Source organism: Heloderma suspectum, chromosome 2 (assembly GCF_057233095.1).
Source record: "Heloderma suspectum isolate Gila_16-S chromosome 2, 16-S_ref, whole genome shotgun sequence".
Lineage (NCBI taxonomy): Eukaryota > Metazoa > Chordata > Lepidosauria > Squamata > Helodermatidae > Heloderma > Heloderma suspectum.
The window spans coordinates 20,487,889-20,512,144 of record NC_139459.1 but is presented as its reverse complement, the minus strand read 5'-3'; the positions used below and the strand labels follow the sequence as shown (position 1 = coordinate 20,512,144).

The 24,256-nt window shown below is 44.6% G+C and overlaps 1 protein-coding gene across 2 annotated transcripts; it reads right to left on the bottom strand.

Moving 5' to 3' along the window:
• Positions 1–2,251: 2,251 nt before the first annotated feature.
• Positions 2,252–18,153, bottom strand: DYNAP (dynactin associated protein). 2 transcript variants are annotated; one of them, XM_084832030.1, is made up of 9 exons: positions 17,902–18,153; positions 12,771–13,004; positions 10,871–11,077; positions 8,703–8,936; positions 7,297–7,450; positions 6,350–6,459; positions 4,834–4,947; positions 4,379–4,528; positions 2,252–2,536 (listed from the first exon to the last, which is right to left on the bottom strand). In XM_084832030.1, the coding sequence occupies exons 1-9, from the start codon at positions 17,983–17,985 to the stop codon at positions 2,402–2,404; spliced, it is 1,422 nt and encodes a 473-aa protein (XP_084688156.1). In that variant the 5' UTR covers positions 17,986–18,153; the 3' UTR covers positions 2,252–2,401. The 2 variants fall into 2 exon arrangements, with proteins under 2 accessions (XP_084688156.1, XP_084688155.1); XM_084832029.1 differs by having other exon boundaries at positions 2,258–2,536; positions 12,771–13,010; positions 17,902–18,070.
• Between the last annotated feature and the right edge of the window lie 6,103 nt (positions 18,154–24,256).

Here is a 24,256-nt window from a genome sequence, read left to right as displayed (position 1 = left end):
CTTAAATAAATATATTCACACACAGAGGCCACTGTAGATTTAAAAAGTTCCTCACTTCCATACCATCTGGAATGTCAAGTCATTCTTCTGTCAGCTTCAGGTTTGCGGCTGTAAAATGGGAATAATAGCGACGTGTTTCCAGGACTTAATTTGGAAATTTCCATTGAAATTCTTCAGAAGTGAAGAAATGTGCTGTTAAACTATTGCTATTTGAAGACACAACTAGGTCCCTGGGAAATAGCTTTCCGGTCAGAAACTGTGGCCTTGGGTCCCTGAATTTTTTGCACAATGTTGTGTTGCACAATGCTGTTTTCACAACTTCTGCCTTTTCTTCAAAGGCTTTATAGCGTAAAATCTTCCAGCCAGCTTTTATCATTGTGACATGCTTGGAGGCAGCCATTGCAAAAGATTTCATAGTATCATAGGGTTGGAAGGGGCCTGCAAGACCCTCCAGGCAGTTTCCCATCTAAGTACTAACCAGGGCTGACCCTGCTTAGCTTCCGAGACTAGATCAGGCACATCCGGCCCTTTGCTTCTTCAGATAGCTACTTGGATACAGATATAAACACAAACACATTTCATATGTCTACCCACAACTTTCCCTTCTCCCTTTTAATTATAGGTCTCAAGGGCCTGACATGTTTCCTTCAGCTATTTCCTTCGAATTATTTCATTAAATATTTTACAGCCAGACGCAGATCTTTACTGATGTAGGATGCCACCTGCTGGTGAAACCCTTATAAAATTACCCTGAAACATGAGAATTTGCTTACCTGCTAAGAAACTTGGCCTATAATTTTGCCTGTAAGTGAATCCACCTAGGCCTCCTGCATGTGTAGAACAGTTCTGAATCCAGTGGGACTTATACTTAAGTAATTGTGCACAGGATTGTGGCCTTAAATCATGGGAAACCACTGAATGGATGAAATCCATGATCACTCCCAGAAAATGCATTTCACAGTCTGTTAATCCCACTTCTCCCTAAATGAAAACCAATCACCACCTAATTACAATGTAATAGAAAGTTACAGTGTTGTTCGCATTACACTAATTACAGGATTGTTTCCAAAGTTTGCTTACAACACTCATAATTGTGTGGGTCTTAAAGAGGGAAAGTAAACTTTCAGTGGGGCAGAGGAGATTGTTATCACAATATTAAGGAAGAACTAGAAATTCAGTCAGAAAAAAGAAAAGAAAAAGAAGACACTGCCTTGGAGCCAGAGTACCTGTGAGTGGAACCCTGCTTATGGGATGCTCCTGGTGATGGAGTGGGGGGAGGCAGACTTTCAACCATTCTTCCTTCCCCATGCAGTCCCCTGAAATCTGCTCTGGACGGTTGGGGATCCTCCTGTGGAAGGTCATGCAACATAATCAGACAAAATTGTCTTTCAGGGCATTTCTACATGAAGATTTTATCCCACACCCTTATGGAGGCTTCTGCTTCCAGATTCTTTGCGGGATTAAGATTGGCTCCTTTACACGTGCTTTTTTTCCAGGGTTTTTCTTTCTCTGCCTTTCCATATGTTTCATAATATGTTTCCCACTAGATGGCACTGTGGCATAGAGGAATTGTGCAATTACATGAGACACTCATTCTGCCATTTCTAAATAATACCATGTTTGCAAAGCACAGGAGAAGCCCTGGAGGACGACAACATAGTGTAAAGGACCCACAAACTACCATGACTGAGCAATCACAAGTGCACAGTAAAAACTTCGTGTAGAAAGGCTTTCGGTTTCTCTCACCAGTTGGAGCCTCGGCGGGATTGCATTCCTTTCTGTGAATAGAAGGAGACCTTCCACAAATGGAAGAGCAACTCAGGATCCAGCCTGCTGCTCTCTCATCACAAATTCCTGCTTTCTACAAACATGAACAGTGATTATATAGGGTTTCTATGCCCAAAGACTATAACCAAATTTAGAACTGGTAGTCAAGTAAATAAGGCAGTTGCCCCGTCTCCACAATATTTCCATTTAATTCTCTCCCTATTCTCCAAGGGAATTTTTTGTTAAGTTCCAGAAATCTGATGTTCTTATACATCACATTTGGAATGTAAACATTGTAAGCTATGAAACAGGGCTAAGCTGTCCATCAGTAAAAGCTAATGCATACGTATCTCCTTCTAAGGTTGCCACCTTTTTTTTTTAACCAGTCCTGCTCCTGTGCCTTTAATTTTAGCCTGAAATGTAGACATTCAGCTGGTGCAGCTGAAGCTTTTCCTGGCATGATAGAGATAATATGATCAGAATGCTGATTACTGTAATCATTTTACTTTTTTACTTCTTCTTTTTTAAAAAAATAAAACTCCTCCACAGGGACTACAAAATTAAGGGCAGCATTAAACATTTTAATAAGTGAATCCATGGAGACTTTTGTTGTTGTTGCCATTATTCCAAGCCGCTATGGTAGATTAATTGCCTGATCCTCTTTAAACCTTGGAATCTTCTTAAACTCCTCTTGTTTTTTGAAGAAAAGCTGAGCCAGGATATGGTCTGCTGTAGCATGGAAATAGTCATCCATATCAAGAGTTTTCAACTGCCAAAACACAAACAACATTTGAATTGTGGAGGAGGAGTTATTGTGTCATCCTTAACTTACTATTGGTGTTATATTAAAATATACAAATTTGCAGTGGGGGTGTTAATGAGCGATAAAAACATTTAAAATTGCCTTCATATGCAAATGACTATCTTCGAGAATAGTACGCCTTTTTTAATCTCTGAAAACATTTAAAACTTGGATTTGGTTCACAATGGGCAGGTTTCCATGGTGCAAGAAGCAACAAGCAAGTGTGGTTGATTCACCCATGCATGCTGGCCACCATTCTGAATATGAAAGCCCCAGCAGGGGTGTGCCACAGCTTGCCATATCCTGCAAACCTGGGTGTCATAGGTTATTTGAAGGTTAACCCTCAAATAACCCATGATGGACAGGTTCGAACAACATGAGCCACGACGTGTCCCCACCATGGCTTCCATATTCAAAGTGGTGGCCGGTGCATGTCTCAGAGCCCCATGGGTGAATTTACTCATGGGGGCTTAGTGTGACGTGCGAACCAGGTCAATAACTCAACCCACTGACTTGATTGCAGGTTGTTGCTGGGAATTGTAGGTAGGGATGTTGGAGAATTCTGCCACAGACTCCATTGAGGCCAGATTCTTTAGAATCCAGCCTCCCGGAGTCCGTGGCAGAACGGGGCAATCCCGACCACCACCCTGCGGAATCCCCCCAGGACGGAGCCTACCTGGCTCTGGCAGCTGCTCTGGCGGTGGCGGCGGCTCCGGGTTGTCTTCTGGCTGCTGCCAGGCTGCGGCCGCAAATGGTGGCTGCTACGCTGGCTGCCATTTGCGTCCCTGCCAAGCCGTGATAGGCTACGTAAGTAGCTATGTAGCCTATCACAGCAAAAGGCAAGGATGCAAATGGCGTAGCAGCCACCAATTGCATCCCTGCCTTTTGCCGTGATAGGCTATGTAGATACTTACGTAGCCTATTGTCAGGAATGCCTTGGTGGCCTCCCCCAGTAGATCCCAATAGCCAATTCAAGACACAGACGAAATGGAATTCTTTTCAAAGCTTTAATCCCATTACAGCTTAATGACTCTTTCAAATGCTAATCACCAGCGGCTAGAGCAAGGGACAGGAGTGTGGCCTAAGCTTCAGGCAAGCAGTTGATCCCCGTTTGAAAGGGAGTCACTTGAAGACCCAGAACTTATGGGCTAGGGAGAGATCCTCCCTCTTTCCCTTGGGTCCATGGGAGGCAGCCGTTGCTTGTGCGCCAAACGGGCGCTACGCCTCCTTTCCGCGCCCTCCATCGCTCGTCACTCTTTACATCTGCATCGAGCATCTAAGAAGCCCCCCTCCCGCACTCCCTCACTACCCGGGTCACTAAGTATCTCTGGAATGCCGGGAGGAGGAATCTCTGCCAGGTGCTGAGCCTGTGAGGGATGAACTGGCTCCACTCCCACTGATTGCTGTTCCTCCTCAGAATCAGAACTGCTCTGGGGCTCTCTGGGCTCAGTTTCCAGCCTGACACCTATCACGGCTTGGCAGGGACGCAAATAGTGGCCAGCATAGCGGCCGCCATTTGTGGCCGCAGCCCAGCAGCGGCCGGAGTCTGGCTGCGGTCGGGCAGGATTCTGGGGGTAGGGACGGATCGCCTCCCCCCCACCGCAGATGCCCATCAGCGGAGCAAGGTAAGGGATTCGTACATCCCTATAGGCAAGCAAAGCACAACTCCCAGGATAGCCTTTCCCAACCTGCTGCCCTCCAGATGTGTTGGACTGCAACTCCCATAGTGCCAATGCCCATGCTGGTTGGGAATTATGGGAGTCACAGTCGAATGCATCTGGAGGGCACATCTGGAAGTCAATTTCTCACCTGGTCTCCAGTGCTGAATGCCAAAATGAAAAGCAAGTCCTCATCACATGTGCTCTTAATATAGTGTTGCGTTCCAACTGGGAAAAACACAACATCTCCAACACCAATGGTGAAGTCGGTGGTGAGCGCAGGTGAAACTATCACACCCACCTGGAGAAAAGATGCACCAACAGGAAACACAGTCATATAGCCAGACAATGTGAGCTTGTAATTCTCAAGGAAATTCAGCAAAAATTGATCCCATCACAAACCCAGCTCTTTATCATGTCGGCAAGTGCCAAATCAGTGGCTTCAATACACAGCAGCTTGTGGGAAACCCCAATGAAGCATAGCTGGGACCAGTTTGACTTTCCTGGCCTCACTGCCACCAGCCCAAGAGGTGGGGATTTCCAGGGCCCTGACATTAGAAAGATTCACAGTGGTTTCCATCATAGAGGTTTAAATTAAATTGCTACCTTCCCACACCCACTGATGACGTATCCCATCTCATTGGCATTGAAGTGGAAGTGGGGCTGCCGGAGACCAGTGCTATAAATCCTGAGTGTTCCCAAGGTCAGGGTATCTTCTTTCTGAGAGCAAGAAAAAAAGAAAAGAACATGTGAACTATGGGGTTTGTGTGATAGCAACCAAGGGGCAGGGAGAGTTTATGAGCTTTTCTACATGAGGCTGTTAATCAGCTGTATCTACTTTTGGTTTCATTGCAGAATTGAGATCCAAGCACTACAGAAGGAGCATTTCCTTTCCCGCTTTTCAGCTACATAACCTCTAGGTGGAGCTGTGCTATAGCAGAATAGCACAAATACACAAGAGGCAATCATGCTTTCTTTTGCGTTCTCAATTAAATGCTGCTCTCAAAAAAAAACTTGCTGAAAGTGTGCTGGTTAGACACAGAAGTGAAACTGGAGGGCTAAAGAACCCATGAATAACCGTGAGTAGGAAACGATGAGCGCATGATAAATGCCTTGTGTAGAAAAGCCCGCTATATCATCCTTTTTATATTATTGTTACCAAGTATTAAAAGATACAATTTTCATATTTTGCAGGACTTTTTAATAGTGCTGTGCCAAAGATTTCTCCCACATCTTTTTCTACCATTCTCAATCAAGTTGATAGAAGAGAAATTGCTTCTGAAAAGAAATGTAATGGTGAAGAAATTTAGGAGAAATTCCCATGGGTTAGCTTTGGGTTTCGTGGGCTTACCTTACTTAGGAGGTGGCTAAGGAGTGAGCACAAGTGTCCTGTTTTTCATTGCACAATCCTCTCTCTGGCAGCCTGTAGCCTCCTCAGCTTCCTACACTTCTATTAAAGCCCCATTTAAGGCACCATGAGGTAATTCCTCCCATAGGGCTTTTTCAGATCAGGACCTGCAGGCAGCCTGGGAGGCTAGCTGTGATTAAAGCTCAAAAACACCACAGAAATACATTATGAAACATCCTGAATGAGGCAGAGCAATGGAAGCCTCTTTCACGGGGGAGAAAAAATTCAGGACATTGGAGGGCAGATTTTGGCAGAGCACTAATTCCACCTCATCCCTGGAGCCAGACACAACACTGCCCCGACCTGAATGTGGTGGATGAAAATTGGGGGCCAGCCTGCCAAGACAGTTAGTTAGTTAGTTAGTTAGTTAGTTAGTTAGTTAGTTTCTATACCACCCAAATAGCCAAAGCAAAACAGTTGCTGCTGTTGTTGCATGAAATCTCCCAAAGCTCCTACCAAAAAAGAAAGCAGCTGTGCTACAAGCCCTGCCAATAGGTAGCCCTACCTGGGAGAAACGGCTGAGAATTTCTCCTCCCCCTGGAGAAATTTGATGAAATTGTCTCCCAAATTTCTCTGCCCACAAGTAAGGTGGAGAATTTCAAGAGGCCATTTGCGCACAGCTCTAGTTTTTAATGCACAAAGCAATATCTCAATCAGATCTCTGATTTAGTTTAGCCCTGAATATAAGACGGCACCTTATATCTGTATACTTACAGAATGGAGAAACTCACTGTAAATTTTTTCATTGGGTTTCAGACCTTTTCCATCTTTTACATACCGAGCCCACTGGATTATTCCCCCTGGAAAACGGAACTCAGTTGACTCTGAATGGAAGAATAACATTGCAGGCTCAGTGATCAGGAAAGGTTTGTAGAACTTCTTTGTGGTTGTCATAGAGTATTTATTAGCTTACATTATTTGCTGGGCTACCCTTGTTGACTGGGGAAATGCCATAGTTGAAGTTACTTGGGATCCCAGCACAAGGCTGGGAAACACCCTTCCTGAAACTGTGGACAGTTGCTGCCTGTCATTGTAGACCAACCTTCCCCAGCTTGATGCCCTCCAGATGTGTTGGGCTACAACTCCCAGAATTCTGCAGCCAGCCACATCTGGAGGGCACCAGTTTGGGGAAGGCTGGTGTATTCCATACTGAACTAGACGGACCAGTGGTTTGACTATGCAGTATAAGGCATCTTCATAGAACAGAGGCTGCTCTGGAAAGGACTGAATGGCCGATGTTGAACAGCAGAGCTTTCAGTGCATTCAAATCATTTTCTTTTCTTCTTTTTTAAAAAGAATACTTACTTATTCACTAATTAGGAATAAGCAAAGCCAGTTGGGTTTTGCTCTGAAAAGTTTGTTCTGAACAGTTGCAGAAAGCGGAATTATTGTATTCCGCTCTGCCAAAACTCCAGAATAGATTCTAGAATCAAGAATGGACTACACAATTCATTCTAGGCAATCCTTTCCTGGCTGGAAGCATCTTGTGCAGCAAGGGGAATGGTAATGTCCCTGCCGCCTTGCTGCATTAGAAGTCTGGGAGGACATCCCCAGGATGAGTGTTGCTCGCTGCTATGTCTGGTCCCTGTGCTGAAGAAGTGACCTGCCTTGCTAGCTGTCCTGGTACAAAGGTCATGCCATCAGAGTTTGGTGTGTAGTACCTTTGAGGTTAAAGAAGTACCGCCACACAAGAGCATCTGCAGACTGCTCATATGTGGCGTTCTGAACAAGCTCTGCTAGGTTGGGCGGAAGGTTGATAGCCTGGTCTTCTGCTTGTTTCTGGAACGTCCTGATGAAGCTCACTCCGCCTTGAGGCTAAAAACACACACCGTGAATATTGCACATAGCAAATAAAATTCTGAATGAAAATGGCTTCAGCAGTTTAGCTTTAAAAGAGACAGGGATGGGAAGAACCAAATGCATAATACCTAGTTAAACGATATTAAAGACTTCTTTAAAAGAAAAGGGTTCTATGGATGGACATGGAGAAAACCTGTCATCAGTTCTTCTAAAGACTGCTTAGGATTATTTTGTGTATTACACAGAAGGAAACACAGAATCATAGAATAGTAGGGTTGGAAGGGGCCTACAAGACCATCGAGACCAACCCCCTGTTCAGTGCAGGAATCCGAGTCAGACCATCCCTGAGAGATGGCTGTCCAGCTTCATCTTGAATGCCTCCAGTGTGGGAGAGCCCACCACCTCCCTAGGTAATTGCTTCCATTGTCATATTGCTCTAAAAGTCAGGAATTTTTTCCTGATGTGCAGCCAGAATCTGGCGTTCTGTAACTTGAGCCCATTATTCCGTGTCCTGCACTCTGGGATAATGGAAAAGAGATCCTGACTTCCTCTCTTTGACAACTTTTCAAGTACTTGAAGAGCGCTATCCTATCTCCCCTCAGTCTTCTCTTCTCAAGGCTAAACATGCCCAGTTCGTTCAGTCCCTCTTCATAGGGCTTTGTTTCCAGTCCCCTGATAATCCTTGTTGCCCTCCTCTGAACTCTCTCCAACTTGTCTGCATCCTTCTTAAAGTGTGATGCCCAGAACTGGACACAGTACTCCAGTTGAGGCCTAACCAGTGCTGAGTAGAGGGGAACTAGTACTTCCCAGGATTTGGAAGCTATGCTTCTATGAATGCAGCCCAAAATAGCATTTGCCTTTTTTGCAGCCACAACACATTGTTGGCTCATATTCAGCTTGTGATCTACAACAATTCCGAGATCCTTCTCGCTTGTAGTATTGTTGAGCAAAGTGTCCCCCATCTTGTAACTGTGCATTTGGTTTCTTTTTCCTAGGTGCAGAACTTGGCATTTATCCCTAGTAAATGTCATTCTGTTGTTTTCTGCCCAGTGCTCCAGCCTATCAAGATCACTTTGAATTTTGTTTCTGTCTTCCAAGGTATTAGCTATCCTGCCCAATTTTGTGTCATCTGCAAATTTGATAATTTGCTGGCCAACAAGGATTTATAGCCCATCTTGACTCCCTGATGAGCATATATTTATAATGAAAATCACAGCATTTGTTGATGTTTTAAAAAATAATAATGTGGTATGCTTGCTGCACAGACCTTTAACGACCTTGCTGCTATGTCTTCAGGTGTTAAGAAAAATGTATCATCCACATCCAGAGTCTGAAGCTCTTCATGGGTTGTAAAAAACAGCAAGAACAAACAATCTTCTGCACCAACGTTCTTGAGCCAATGCAACGTGTTTCGAGGGAAGAAAATGATCTGGCCCGCTGAGACATTGTATGTAGTTACGGTATTTCCACCAGCATCAACTACCCCAATCCAGGCAGTGCCCTGAAAAACACAGGCAGAGGGAGAACAAGGATTTGTGTATCAACCTGGAAATGCAAGTGAGGGTCCTTCCTGCAGCACTACTATGGTGCAGAAAGTGGAGCCCTCAGAAGTGTATTAAAGAAATGATTTTGAAATTTATGGAATATTGAAATGTATTGGGCAATATTCTGCACCAATGCTCTTGATCTAGTGCAGTGTGTTGAATATATATTTTAACAAAACAGTTAAAAAAATCATAATGTGAGTCTAAGTGTTTAGGACTGAGAGCAGCTTCCTCAACATGTTACCTCCAGATGTTTTGGACTACAACTCCCAGAATTCTTGAGCATTGGCCAAACTGCCTAGGGCTGATGGGAGTTGAAGCCCAAACCATCTGGAAGACACCAGGTTGGAGAAGGTTGACCTAGAGCTTCATCTTGCACTTTAATTCTTTCCTTCCTCCTCCTAAAACACTCATTCGTCCTTCTTTCCTCCTCTCTCTATCTCATCACACCTTCATCTCCTGTATTTACTTCCATTTAAGCAATTGTTAGAAATCCACATTAGACACTCAAGATTGCAACTTCCACAAATGATGCCTGCAGATTTGTCATTTGCAGTGACCTAAAATATAGCTTTTCTTCTTGAGTTCTCTAAACCTCCTTCTCCACAGCTCTGACCTGCCACAATTCCTCCCTTTACCTTTAAATGCTTGCACATCCTGTATCTCTGCATGAATGCTCAAAGACTGGCAAATGGCTCAACATGGTTTTAACACTGGTAGGGTGGGTCTATTGATAGATCAACATACAGTGCCTTGCTCTGTGACCCCCTGTTGCTGAGCAGTGGTTGAGCACATGAAGGAGGGCCCTTTTGGTCATGGCACCCCAGCTGTGGACTTCCCTCCCAGTGGGGTGGAGAGATCCAGCTGGCTCCATCACTGTTTTCCCGGCAGCTAGGGAAAACTTGGCTATTTCACAGGGTGTTTGGGGAAAACGCTGGCTGATTTACTGCTGCCCATGCCGCTATTGGGTTTCCTCCCTCCTGCTGTTTATTAACTAGTGAACAGACCTGGCTTCGCACAGGAGGAAATACCTCTTATGTTGATACAAGGAAGACTGCAAGCCAACATACTCAGCTATCAGAGCTGGACACATTGTGCCTGACCTGTCTGAGTAAAAATATACCTGCTGGCACCAATAGACATAGCCTCTCCCATGGTGCACCCCTACAGCCCCCTCAGAGATTGGTCCCCCCACTCCATTCACCTGGGGGGTTGGCTGCTTCACAGCAGAGGGGAGGAAGCAACCATATGACTGTATCTCTTGGATTACTAATCTCCTCTGGCTTCAAACTACAACAACTGCAAAGCTATGTACTGGATGGGGAAGTTTGCCACCTAGTGACTGAAGATAATACTGCAGGCTTCAAGGACACAGATGTGTCTTTAGTTATGACTGACAGTTCAAAGTTTTTAGTTATATGTGTGTATTGTCTGTGTGCTTTTATGCAAATGGCTTTTAAACTTTTTATATTGTATTTAATGTTTTAACTTCTGTAAATTGCCCAGAGAGCTTTGGCTATGGGGTGATAGAGAAATATTAATAATAATAATAATAATAATAATAAACATTAAAATTAATGCATTTTAAAAATACATTAATTATTTTTTAAAATAAAATAACCCTGAGGTGCACATCCCTAGGGTCCCCTTAGAATGCATGCCAAGTTTCAGGTGTCTAGGTTTCATCATGGAGTTGGTGCTATGATGGTGATGGACGGACGGATGCACACACACACACACACACACACTTTTATTATTATACATTGGGGTGTGTGTATTTGTTATGCTCTTTTGTTATATTGTTCTTATTGCTGTTGTTAGCTGATTTAGGTTCTTTCCATCAGAAAGGTGGGATACAAATGATTTATATAAACAACCAACTAAACAGTACCTTTAAGAGGTAGCCATGCTCATTGGCATTGAAATGCCAGTGTGGAGCACGGAGCCCTTTACTCTTTATCAGTAAAGTTCCAAACATCATCTTGGAGCGTTGAGTGTTGATGCTTCTTCCAAACTCCATCTCTTCCTTGTTCTGGTATTCGTTGGCATTTTTCCGAAATCTGGACCACTGGATAGTGCCACCTGGGAATTCATGTCTCTGCATAAAAGCCATATAAGCACAGTCATGTTTGTGATTATAAGTCCTACATAAAAGTTTTTAAAACTCCAATGAACCACCCATCCCCATCCTGAAAACAGCTGCTAAAGTTTGATTTCAAAGGACACTGACTGGTGTCTGGCACTGGTCAGAAGGTGAAAGGAAAGGAAAGGTTCCTCCTGTGCAAGCACTGAGTCACTGCTGACTCCTAGAGGGATGCCGCTTTCGCTGGCGTTTTCATGGCAGACTGTAGCGGGGTGGTTTGCCATTGCCTTCCCCAGTCGTGACTACCTTTCCCCCAGCAAGCTGGGTACTCATTTTACCGACCTCAGAAGGATGGAAGGCTGAGTCAACCTGAGCTGGCTACCTGGGACTCAGCTTCCGCTGGGATCGAACTCAGGTCGTGGGGAGAGTTTCGGTTGCAGTACTGCCGCCTACCACTCTGCGCCACACGAGGCTCTGGTCAGAAGGTGAAGCCAGAGCCAAATCACCATCAGGTCTATGGAGGTGGAGTCAACAGTAAAACAACAACAATTTTTTTTTGTCATCGTTGTCAGACCCTGAGTGAAGCTTGCTCACTGCTGTCCAAACCTTTTAGAACGCTGGACAGGAGCTGTGTCTGATGGAACAGGATTATTCCAAAGCAAAAGGGAGAGTCAGTTGAGGAAGAGGAGTGAGTTATGGCCAAACTACACAACATTGTATGTGTGTCAGCACTTAATGTGCACATTTTTATTTCTGGTGGGAAGGGACTAGATTGGGACCACAGTATGCAGCAACAGGGGTTAACATTTTCCCTGCATGCTGCAGTCTCACCAGCATTGATGGAGACATCAGTGGAAAATGTCTTTCCTGGGGTTATATCAGCTGGGAGAAGGATTTTCAGCAGGATCACAGTGCACAAGGAAAGGTTAATCACCCTTCCCATGTGCCCAAGCCCCACCACAGATGATATTTAAGGGTTTTTGGTTTTTGTTTTGAAGCATGTGTGTTAAATGCTCCCATGCATTTAATGTCATTTGTAGTTTGGACTTTAAGGGTGGAAGAAAAAAGGAAGATATAGGAAAAGAGTACTTTTCAGCTGTTTATTCTCTCAAGATTTCCTACTTATCAACAACTTGTTTTAGGACTAATCTAGTTCATAAGTTGACATCTGTTAGTTTAATTTTCCAACTACCATATTCACAAGTACTTGGACAACTGTTTCTACCTCTTCCACATGTCTGAAGTAGAATTACTACCTGAATTGCTTGTGAATCTTGACAAATAGCTATGCTAAAAAGCAGTGTTGCCCAGAGAACATAATGAGGTCCCCAGTCCAGGATACAGTGCAGGAAGATATGACCGTTCACCATGAGACTCCAAATGGGGAAGCTCACAGCGGTTTGAGATGTGGGAAATGGTTTATAGAGGCAACACCAGTGGTTCTTTCTTTATTATACTTATTTCAGCATGAGTAGTGCTGAATTTCACACACATTGCCATCAAGCATAGAACATCCATTTAGCAATAGGCCTCTGCAACACTGCACATGTCGAGTGCCTGAGGCTTCATGTGCTGTCCATCAATTGTCCAAGTCTGTATAAGTCTGTACAGCTCCTTATTTTCTTATATAATGGAGGCAAAATAAAAATTAAGGTCCCTAAAGATTGTCCTGTGTGAAACAAGTTTGGGGAAATAGTTAAACTTCTACCTTGGATTTGGTGAGATGGTGGAGAAACTGGAACTTGGGATCCACCTGGGTTTGCTGTGGAGACATTCCTGGAATTTCTTGGGAAGGTACACCATGCTTTTCTTCATGTTTTGGTTCTGCTTTAAAGCCAGTGTTGTTAACGCAGACCAGAGACACAATCAGCACCCCCACCACTGTAGTTATTGTGCAAGCCAAGAGGCAAACCAGAAAGACATTGAGCATGGACCAGCGGCTCTTTTTCTCCACCAATCAACAAACAAACAAAAAGGAAGAATTAGTAGCCAACTGTACAGAATTTGCAAACAGAACGATACTGCTACAGTCCTGCTATATACGTCTAAGCTGCCCTACCCATGACTTTTCAGAGCAGGTAACAAGCTTATGGATAAAACACTATGCCCATTAAAGCATCAGTCCTCCTTTCTTCTAACAGTAAACTTGGGTGATGGAGTACTTATGAATTTGGGAGCTAAATGGGGCCTCCCAAAAATAAGGTTATGGTTTCTACATACTTGAGAGACTTCCGTGGTGTGCAGAAGTATAAGTGGGTAAATTAAATAGGGAAAATATTGTTAAGCCTCCCCATCGAATGGCCTGGTAAGAACCTATGAGCTTCAAGACCTATTAAATATTGAGAACAGTTGGCCATGGAACCTGGGATGTCAGTTGAAAGCAAAAGAAACAAGAAAAGTAAAAGGAAATGAAGGGGGTGGGTGGGAACTGGCCTGCTCAAGCCCATTGTAACAATCCTGCAGACAGGGGAGCAGAACATGCTGGTTTTGTTCTGCTCGGTACAGGAAGGTTCCTCTTTCCATTGTGCCTTTCAAGCCTGACACTATGCTTTGTTGCTTACATTAATTTGTCCTAACCAAACTTGCCTAACCTAAACAGGAAACCACTGGAGCAAGTTCACAAATGAATATTGGTTAGCTCAAAAGTGTAGCGTAGCCTTGCATGGAGGCCTTGGACAAGTCACTGGCTGGGTACTCATATAATGTTAAAACATGTTTTAGGGTTATGAGAATGAACCCGACCTCCTCCAGGCTCCTGCACTCTCCTCTCTTCCAGTACTGCTGCAAAGAGATCGTAACCTTCTGCTTCCTTTGTAGATTAACCACAGTGCAGGGAGCAATCCTATGGTCCCTGGGTGAACACCCCTGGGCGAGCATAGGGACCATCGGAGACAGCTGTCCGAACTCAGAAGGGGGAGCTGGACATCTGACTCTTCTCCCCCACTCCCATGCAGCTGGCACAGAAAGAACTACTCTGGCTGCCCTCCGAGGTTGGAAAAGCGATCTCAGAGGAGGAGAAAAGGGGGTGTTCCAGTGGGCGGAGAGGAGAGGAGACCGGAGAGGCCAGGGTTCAAGTTATCCTGAGCCTCTTCTAGCCTCCTTCCCTCCTGCTCTGAAGTGCCCTCGCTTGACAGGCTGGAAAGCCTCCACCACTCCTCCCACTCTGCATTGGATGATCGGACACCTCTGAGTTTGGAGGCTTCCGATCACCAAGGGTGCAATTGATAGGACTGTGCCCTTAATGTGTCATACGGATCTTAAACTGTGGTTAATCTTAGCTATGGTTAGTGAAGCACACGACAGCTTTCTAACCCATAGTTTGAAGTAGGGATGTACAGATTTTGTAAAATCCATTCCATCTGCATTTTGTGGATTATCAGGTGCCTTTTGTTCCATCATCTGCTCATTGGCGGAATCAGATTTTTTCCTGATTTTCTGCATCTGCGCAAATTTGCACTTGTGGAAATGAAAAAACCTCCCCCAAAATGCCTAAATCCCCACTCTGAAATGCGCATCTTCATGCTTTAGCCTATTGGGGAAATTTGCATTTTTGGCTGGTGTTTTTTTTTATATTACATATTTTTCCACAATGAAGGGAGCAATCCTATGGCTGCTAGTCAGTGGCTAGACGGCCATAGGGTATCTGGTTTTCTGGGAACCAACCTCGGAGCCCTCACTTCGAGGTTGGTTCCCGGAGAACTGACCTTTCCCCACTTCTGCACTGCCTCACAGGCAGCGCAGAAAAGCCCCATGCTCTGCCCTTGCAAGAGGAGCTCGGAGTGGCCAAAAGGGGGAGTTCCCGGGGGGCGTTCCGGGGCAGGGAGGACAGAAATGCCTGTACGACACATCCAATGTGTCATACGGCAGCCTCCTCCCCTGGTCAGCCCTTCCGCAGCTAGACAGCCACAGTCAGCTGTCAAGCCGAAAATGCAGGGCAGGAGGAGCGGAGAGGGAATGATTCTCTCTGTGCTTCTCCAGCCCTGCACTGGATAGGCAGTCGCCTCTGAGTTCAGAGGCGGCTGCCTATCTGCATAGGATTGTGCCCTAAATTAGCACAGAATTCCAGAAAGTAAAAAACAAACAAACAAAAAAAACAGTTTGCAAGTCCGCAGGATCCAGGCGACTTGGGAAAAGCCAGTTTGCTGCAGAATCCAGAGGTCAGATTCATAGAAATTTGAACTCATTTGATTCTGTTGTGGATTTCTCCAACATCCCTAGTTTGCAGTTGGCTTGTTTCAACAAGCCATAGTTAAGACTGACTGCCGTTTGTCCCAGTCCAAATGACATGGCAAGCTGCGGTTAATCAAAAATTGAAGCAAAAGCTTCCAAACTCCTCCTTGTGGCTGCATCGGAAGAGGGGGGAGTAGGGATGTACGAAAGTCACCTTTTCGAAGGGTGACATTCGCGGTGGGGGGGAGGCACTCCATCCCTCCCCCCGAAATTACCTCTGGCCTGCTCTACTTCACGGTGATTCCGCAGAGCCGCTGGCCGGGGCTGCCCACAGCTGGACATCCGGCTGCTGGGCAGCCTGCAGGGATGCAAATGGCAGCTGCCGTAGCCGCTGCCATTTGTGTCCCTGTATTTTGCCATGATAGGCTACATAAATATTTACGTAGCCTATCATGGCAAAAAAAAAAACAGCGAACGCAAATGGCGGTGGCTACGGCGGCTGCCATTTGCGTTCCCTTTTTTTTTTGGTCGTGATAGGCTACATAAATATTTACCTAGCCTATTATGGCAAAAGAGATGGGCGCAAATGGTGGCCACTACGCTATTTGCGCCCCCCTCTTTTGCCATAATAGCCTACATAAATATTTACGTAGGCTATCACGGACAAAAAAAAAGGGAACGCAAATGGTGGCCGCTGTAGCCACCGCCATTTGCGTTTCCTTTTTTTTTGCCCTGATAGGCTACGTAAATACTTATGCAGCCTATCACGGCTTCCACAGGGACGCAAATGGTGTCTCTGCGTTAGCCGTGATAGGCTATGTAAGTATTTACGTAGCCTATCGCAGCTATAGTGAAGAAGCAAATGGCGGCTGCGGATTTGGCCACCATTCGCAATGCAGTGCGAACGGCAGCAGGTAGGTATCCCGTTTCCCGCGCCTTTCGCGGGGGGGGGGCAGGGGGGGCGGCTTCGTCCCGCTATGGATTTCGGGGGGCCGAATGCACTGGCATTCGGCCTCACCGAGATCCATGGCAGAATTCTCTGATATCCCTAGGGAGGAGTGTGTGGGCCCAGAGGGGAGGCTAGGCTCATTCCCATAATGTTAAACTATGGTTTAGTGTTATGTCCGAACCAGCCCATTACTGTGAGAAAGGGCACAACCTGATACCCAGCCTAGACACAGAAGTAACCAGGGACATGCTAAGCTCCCCACCGTAACAGCATCCTAAAGTCCTATCCTTTCTCCCACATGGAATAAGTGGCAGCCCTTCACACAATGGGAAAAGTTAAAGTGCTGCAGTGTAAGGACCCCCCTGTGTTCCATCCCTGTCATAATGACAAATACTTCACTAGCTAAGGACGATGAGACGAGACTTGTAAAATACATGGAACCCTGAAGACTGCTATAAAGTACCTGCAATTCTTACCATATTTATCCTTACAATAAATGACGGAATGATAAATACTGGGGACAGAAATCCAGTTCCTTAAATAATATGGTGTTTCTTTGCTCTCTCTGCATAGCCACCCTTGGCTTGTCCTCCTGTTGTATGCACTTTCTCCTTTCCTGCATCTGTTGCTGATGTGTATCAAGTTTGTACCTGATAACAGATTCTGTTTTTCAAATGGGCCTGGCTGGCTGAGGCTTTCTTGCTTCAGCACTTCGTCTTACTGTCAGTGCAGTGTACTGGTTAGAGCACCTACCAGGGAGCCCTAGGTTCTAATCCACACTCAGCCACAACCCTCACTGGGTGGCCTTGAGCCAGTCAATATCTCTCAGACTAGCCTGTCTCACAGGGTTGTTGTGTGGATAAAATGGGGCGGGGAGAGAGAGAGAGAGAGAGAGAGAATTATGTATGCCACCTTGGAGGAAAGGTGGTACGTAAAATAGTATAAACAAACAAATTGCAGTAAGTATGCACATCTACCCATTTCTGTACCCAAGGATCTCAGCCCTCCACAGCATGAGTAATACTATCGATTCTGACAGTGTTGATGTGGGTGAAGGGAAGGAACCCCTGGATTCTCTTTCCTCTGCTTCCCTCCAAGCTTACATACAGCATTAACCTGCTTTTGGGTGCTGCATGCCCTGGGCAGGAGAAATGAATGTGCAAACTTCAGGTGCTGGATGTTACCTCCCCTCTCCCTAAATTCTGCCCTCCCAAGTATATGAGACAGAATCAGAAGATCAGTCTGTACACAATCATTGCTGCCAGGACAACCGTTGATTATTTCTTTTTTACTTTCTCAATAGTTTTATGTATTAAACTTCACTGCTTTAGAAACCAGCTTTTCATTAGCAGAGAACGGCCTGGTTCGCATGTCATGATAATCCAGACCTTTTAAAGATTCGTTCATGATAACCCAGAATTTTAAATAAAAATTAGAAGAGGGAATTTAAAAAAAAAATTAAATTTAAATTTAATTTAAATTTAATTAAATTTAAATTGAATTTAATTTTTTTTTAAATTCAGGATGTGAATTGGGCTGCTGTTTCTTATGGTCCAGTTCTAGATATCCAGTGAATACCTATTTCCTCAGAGCTAGCTAGAACTGGGTTGAGCAATGAAGTCTGGCTGCACGTTCTCAAGATTCTTTCATTTCTCTAGACATTCTTTAACTCAAGTTTCTAGACCTGAGTGTTGCTTATAGAGCCAAGATAGTAACTTACGGGGTGTTCTTGTTTTATCCTCTCTGTTTTGGTTGAGGAACTCTGAGGTGTTTCTTCATTCATTTCAAATCCTGAATTATCCATTTCAAGTTAGCAAAGCAAAGTAGAATTTGCATGCACTAAAAGCGAAATCCAAAATTGTCTTGGATTTGTGACTGGTACTTCAAAGCTGAATGAGGCTTCTGGTTATCTTAGAATACATGCAAAGCAATAAATATCTACAATAAGCTTGAGTCAAAACAGGTTGCAATCCAGGAAATCCCCTTTCTTAAGCAAAACTGTTTCTTTATCAGGAAGGATCTCACAGTGACAAATCTATTTCTAAATTCAGCCAAAGAATCATCCACTTGATCCAAGCAAGATTTAAACACACATGCACGCACGCACGCAGAGGAACTACAGACTTCCTAGCAGTAAAGATGTTCAATGAATGTTCTCACCCAGTCACCTGAATTCTCTTCTTAGGGTGTGTTAGTGAACGCTTCTATCCTAAATTAACAACATTTTGATTTGCTTCCATCTCCAACATCTAGATATACAAGAGCCAAGACAGAGGATGTAGTCTGGGGTTCGGGTGCTTTTTAAAATAGTTTAATAAATTAAAAATAAAAACAAGACAAAAACTTAACACACATCCAGCTTAGGAACCAGTTTGCTCCAAGTGCACATCTTCAAAGCCATTTCTTCCTTCTTCCCTACATCATAGCCAATATGTCTTGAATGACCAATTCTCACAAGTCCCCTTCATGTGGTATCAGAGGCAGTATGCCTATGAACACCTATTGCTGGGGAACATGGTTGGGAGGGTGCTGTTGCACTCTTGTCCTGCTTGTGGGCTTCCTGTGGGCAGCTGGTTGGCCACTGTGTGAACAGAATGCTGGACAAGATGGAGCCTTGATCTGATCCAGCAGGGCTCTTCTGATGTTCTTAATGTGTGGACATCCAGGAATGGGGCACATGCCTGATGCCAGAGGTGGAACCACCGATGTATGGCCCCACTCAGTGGCTGCTGCCTGCTGTATGAAGGGGGCTGTGATCTCAGGTGATTCTAGAATTGCAAATACAAAGTCCGGTTCACTCTGAAAGTTTCTGTAGCCTTCATTTGCCCTTCTCAGAGGTATTCATAACATTCCACATATTCTGTTTCTATAGTTTTAATGGTGGAAATCAAGCAGTTCTCTGTGCCTTAATTGGTCCTGTTTTTACATATGGGTTACAACTACCCTATGGCAGCCTTCTCCAACCTGGCGCCCTCCAGATGTGTTGGATTGCAACTCCCATTGGCCTTGCTGGCCGGGCATGATGGAAGTTGCATGGAGGGCACCAGGTCAGGGAAGTCTGCCCTATGGTTTCTCATCCCTTGTTCTTGCAAGCCTCTCAAGGGTATAGTTAGTGGGACTAAATGAATTTCATATCTTATTGTAGCCTTAATTAGCTGTAAAAGTCAGTCTGGTTCAGATGTTTAGCAGGCTACTGATCCTCTCCGAAACGTAGATGGGCACTTCTGTATGACACACCCAGATGCTCTGTGGAGTCTATACCTATATTTTCCTGCTTCAAACAAACTTCCCATTGTTTTGAGGAAAAAATTGAGCTGTCATGATGAGTGGGCACATTGACTAGATGCATAATGACGGGGAGGAGCGCGCGCGCACGCGCACACACACACACACACACACTCTACCACCCACACAGATGTTACTGCAGCCCCAGTCACTATTTAAACTGAGCCTTTGTGCTAAACCTTGCGTGAAAGATTCTATGTCAAGGTGACTCAAACTTTTTTCTTTACTCAGTACTAACATTTGCACAGCGTGATTGCACTTAAACAGCATTCCTGGAAAAAAAGCATAGGCTCTATTCCCTAAGCTCGATAACCTCCTACACAACCAGATCAACCTGGCACATTTCTAATTTCAGGCTAGAGCATTTCCACTGAGAGAGGGCACCACAAGGCGATGAGAAAGGGATGGTTTCTGGCACAGACTGAGCCACAGTCAAAGATGCTGTGCTGTGACCGCCCCACTTAGTGATCTGTGGGAGAAGTCAGCACTCTGAGTATCCGGGTACCAGCATGCTGAAGGCATTTGTGTAAGGTATGCCTAATTTAATGAATGAATGTATCAACAGCTAAATAGCCTCTGTAGTCACACCATTACTCAATAATCTCGTATTTGGGCATAGAGGAAAGGGCTCCACAATTTAGGGCAGGGATAGGGAATGTGTAGCTCTCCAGATGTTGCTGGACTGCAATCCCTATCAGCCTTTGCCATCAGTAAGGGATGATGGGAGTTGTAGTCCAACAACATCTGGAGGGCCACACATTCCCCAGCCCTGGTTTAGAGTGTGGAAAAAGCAGAGGCACTACACAATGTACATTTTTGGCAATTCAAGAATCTGTTTCAAGAGCCGTTTGTTGACTAATGTCAAGCTCTCTCCAGCTGCCACTGCTGGCCAAAGGAGGCACAGGGCTGGGCCTACAGAAGCAGCCTTGCCTTCCCCTTGATCATCCAGTAGTAAAGGTTACAGCCATCTATCACCGGTGTTTGGCCAGAGCATAGATAGGGATGGAGGGAGGGTGTGTCTTGTTAGCTGACCAGGCAAATTGAACCTTCCCTTTCCTAACTGTGCAGACTTCTACATACAATTCAAAAGGGAGTTCATGTAGGGAGGGAGGGAGGGAAGCGGCTCCCCCATCATGTTGCTGGACAGAAGGTAGCATCCTTCTGTTGCAGAGATGCAAACCCCAAGCCCAGGGCTCAAACGTGCCCTCCTGGGGTCCCAAATCTGACCCTCTGGTGTTCCCCAGGTGGCCATGTCCACTTCCCCTGAGTCCACCCTTTCCTCCCAGTCACCAATTGTTTGGTGTTTTCCCTATTCTAAAAGGTTGAAATGCCTCTCCTAATGCTTTGTTACTGCCAGGAAGATCTTTAAGTCAAAAGAAGTTGGGTGTGGGGTTTTTTAAAATTTTGTTCCCACATCTCTGTCTTCAGCCCTACCCACCACTGGAATGGACCCCTGAAGGCTTCTCCAAAATGGAATTCACCCCATAGGCTGAAAGAGGTTGAACACCCTTGTGCTATCATGGACTTTCCTGCATTATCTGCCGTCTTGCCTCCCACCAAACCTATTCTGAGTTTGGGAAGGGAGAGCAATGTGTCCAAGATACATTGCCTAATTCCTTTCTTGTGAACTGAATCTCTATCCAAAAGCTAATTTCTGGTTTGGGGGAGGCAAAACAGAAATTAAAGGAGGCAAACCTCAGGAGAGAACCAGGGTTCTATGGTCTTGCTGATATTTTCTGCCCCATAGACTTTTTGGCTTATTAGCAGTACTCCAAACTATTTTTTGAAATATGCCATTGAAGAGTGATGATTTTGAGAAGAGCTGCAAATCTTCATTGGTAAATTAATCTATTAAAGGTTTGGTCATTAGTGGTTGACAGCAGATCTTAATCAAGAAGGGAGAAAGTTAAGGGCCTGCTTGTTTATTTTGAACTTATATATTTATGTGGTGTTACTTTAACTGGGAGTATAGCTTTTGGTTATGAAATGGTACAGTATCTCAAAACTATGTTGAAGATTCAGTAATATGCTAATTACACTGAACTGATTAACCCTCTTGACTTTTAACCAATTAATCAACTGAAAATACTGTACTTTGTTGACAGCCCTAATTTAATACAAAAACGAAGAAAGAAATGGGAAGTTTCATTGCAACGGGAAAGATCCGTATACAATTGTCCTAGCACAAGAATGACTTTTGAATGTATACACAAGGTTGTACAGAAGCCCAGGTGAATGCTGCCTTTCTGTAGACCAGAGATGGTGAACATTTTTGTGAACCGCCCAGAGAGCTTCGGCTTTGGGCGGTATAGAAATGAAATAAATAAATAAATAAATAAATAAATAAATAAAATAAACATGTGGCCATCCAGATTGCAGTTCCCATTATCCCTGACCCCTGGCTAGGGCTGATAGGTGCAGTCCAGCAACATCTGGAGAGCCACACTTCCCCCACACCTTGCTGTAGACACATTAAAACTCGTATTACCCTCTACATGGACTGGATTATTACTTTACAAGCTAGCTTGGTGCAAATGACATATGGATAGTTTCTGTAAGTTTTTAAAAAAGATAAAACCTGCCCACTGCTTTTTACTGCAACCCATCAACCCGTTGCTTCAATATTTGAAAATAATATTTCTGCTTAGTCAAATTGAAGCCACAATGTACATAGAATCATAGAATAGTAGGGTTGGAAGGGGCCTACAAGGCCATCGAGTCCAACCCCCTGCTCAATGCAGAAATCCAAGTCAGAGCATCCCTGACAGATGGCTGTCCAGCCTCGTCTTGAACGCCTTGAACATGTTCTTCACTCTTTGCAGAGGGAGATGGAAAGCAGTGTCAGTCCATCAGCTCTGCTGACGACTACCTCTATTTGGCTTCTCCTCTCCCTGACCTATTTCCTTTCCACCTGGCCATTATAAAACTATGTAACTTTAAAAATTGTTGACTGAGTTTGCTCGTTTTCTTCTTGCTTCGATATCCTCCTTTCCTTCCGTGTTATGTATTTTAAATTATAAGTCTGCAACCTGGGATTGTCTGGTTTTTATTGATAATATGTAAACTGCTCTGGCAGGCTTTTAGGCTGAAAAGTGGGGTAAAAATGCTTTAAATGAATTAATAATATATGCTGGAACTTACTGCTTGTAATTATTTTTCCAGTAGGTTTTGTGGGAACACCCTCTTCTCCCCTCACCTGGTTGTCTGGGTAAAACCAAGGGTCATAGAATCATAGAGTAGTAGGGTTGGAAGGGGCCTACAAGACCATCAAGTCCAACCCACTGCTCAGTGCAGGAATCCAAGTCACAGCATCCCTGACAGGTGGCTGTCCAGCCTCATCTTGAATGCCTCCAGTGTGGGAGAGCTCACTACCTCCCTAGGTCATTGGTTCCATTGTCGTGTTGCTCTAACAGTCAGGAAGTTTTTCCTGATGTTCAGTCGCAATCTGGCTTCCTGTAACTTGAGCTCATTATTCCGTGTCCTGCATTCTGGGATGATCGAGAAGAGATCCTGGGCTTCCTCTCTGTGACAACCTTTCAAGTACTTGAAGAGCGCTATCCTATCTCACCTCAGTCTTCTCTTCTCAAGGCTAAACATGCCCAGTTCATTCAGTTTCTCCTCATAGGGCTTTGTTTCCAGTCCCCTGATCATCTTTGTTGCCCTCCTCTGAACTCTCTCCAGCTTGTCTGCATCCTTCTTAAAGTGCGATGCCCAGAACTGGATACAGTACTCCAGATGAGGCCTAACCAGTGCTGAGTAAAGGGGAACTAGTACTTCCATCTAGTTCAGTATCCTGCTTGCATCGGTGGATGCAGTCAGACTTCTGGGAAGCCCAAAAACAGAGCATGAAAAAGCAGCAGTGCTTCCAGTCTTCACTAGGCTGCTGCCTGTGAACAATGTTCCTCTCATGGCAAGTTTTCAAAGCCAAGCAGAGCTTTTTCCTAGCAAAGTCCCAACAGACACCTTGCCCTTGGCTCATTGTTTTCCAAAAGGCAGTCAGCGCTACATTTGAAACAATGCATGAAAGATTGTCTAGTTGGTGCCCAGGTGACCACTCCAACTGGAGGTTTAAGGAGAATACACACATAACTTCAGTGCATCAAGGAGCAAAGCAAGCAGATTAAACAGGCTTCCAATTTTTTTTTTTTTTTAGGAAACTCAACACTAATACCTTTTGTTTGGGAAGAACCTATTGGTCACATCCCCAAACATTGTCTGCGAACTATCGTTCCATCACGCAAAAGACTCAAAAGTTAAAATGAAGAACAATTTGTCCTTTATTCATTGGACCTGATGCTAGATAAACATTTTGGCATCAAAGTATCAACAGACTAAATTGCATATACCCAACAGCCCAAGTTAATAAAAGTCTACTTTTTTCCACACTATCACACATTTTTTTTCACCATTGGTAAACTGCAGGGCACAACAGTTGCCACAGTCCTTTGACCTGGTGCAGAAGTAACACTTAACTACGGTTCCAGAGACTTAACAGTTCTTGCAAAACTTTTCATGAACACTTTAGAACAGAAACATACTTAAATATATCCCCCAAAATGATTTCACTTTTCACATGTATTTAAGGGATGTCATGAAGAATGAAAATATTCAAATATCTGGCCTAGTTTTACTGAGTTGGATTTCCATGTGTCAGAAGACGGCAAACTTCCATTTCAGAACATGGTATGTGTGACACGAGATGCAGGGCCAGCCCTGCTATTGGGCAGTGAGGTGACTGCCTCAAGCAGCATTTGCAGGGGAGCAGAGGCAGCAAAACCCCCTCCCATGTG

Bases quoted from the DNA above. Each gene is read 5' to 3' on its own strand.
- DYNAP (XM_084832029.1), bottom strand. From the start codon at position 17,985: ATGGATAATTCAGGATTTGAAATGAATGAAGAAACACCTCAGAGTTCC. The intron at 8,937-10,870 runs GTACTGTTTAGT...TGTGTTTTTCAG, and splicing joins AGCATGGCTACCTCTTAAAG to GGCACTGCCTGGATTGGGGT. The intron at 6,460-7,296 runs GTACTACACACC...TCTTCCATTCAG, and splicing joins GTACTTCTTTAACCTCAAAG to AGTCAACTGAGTTCCGTTTT.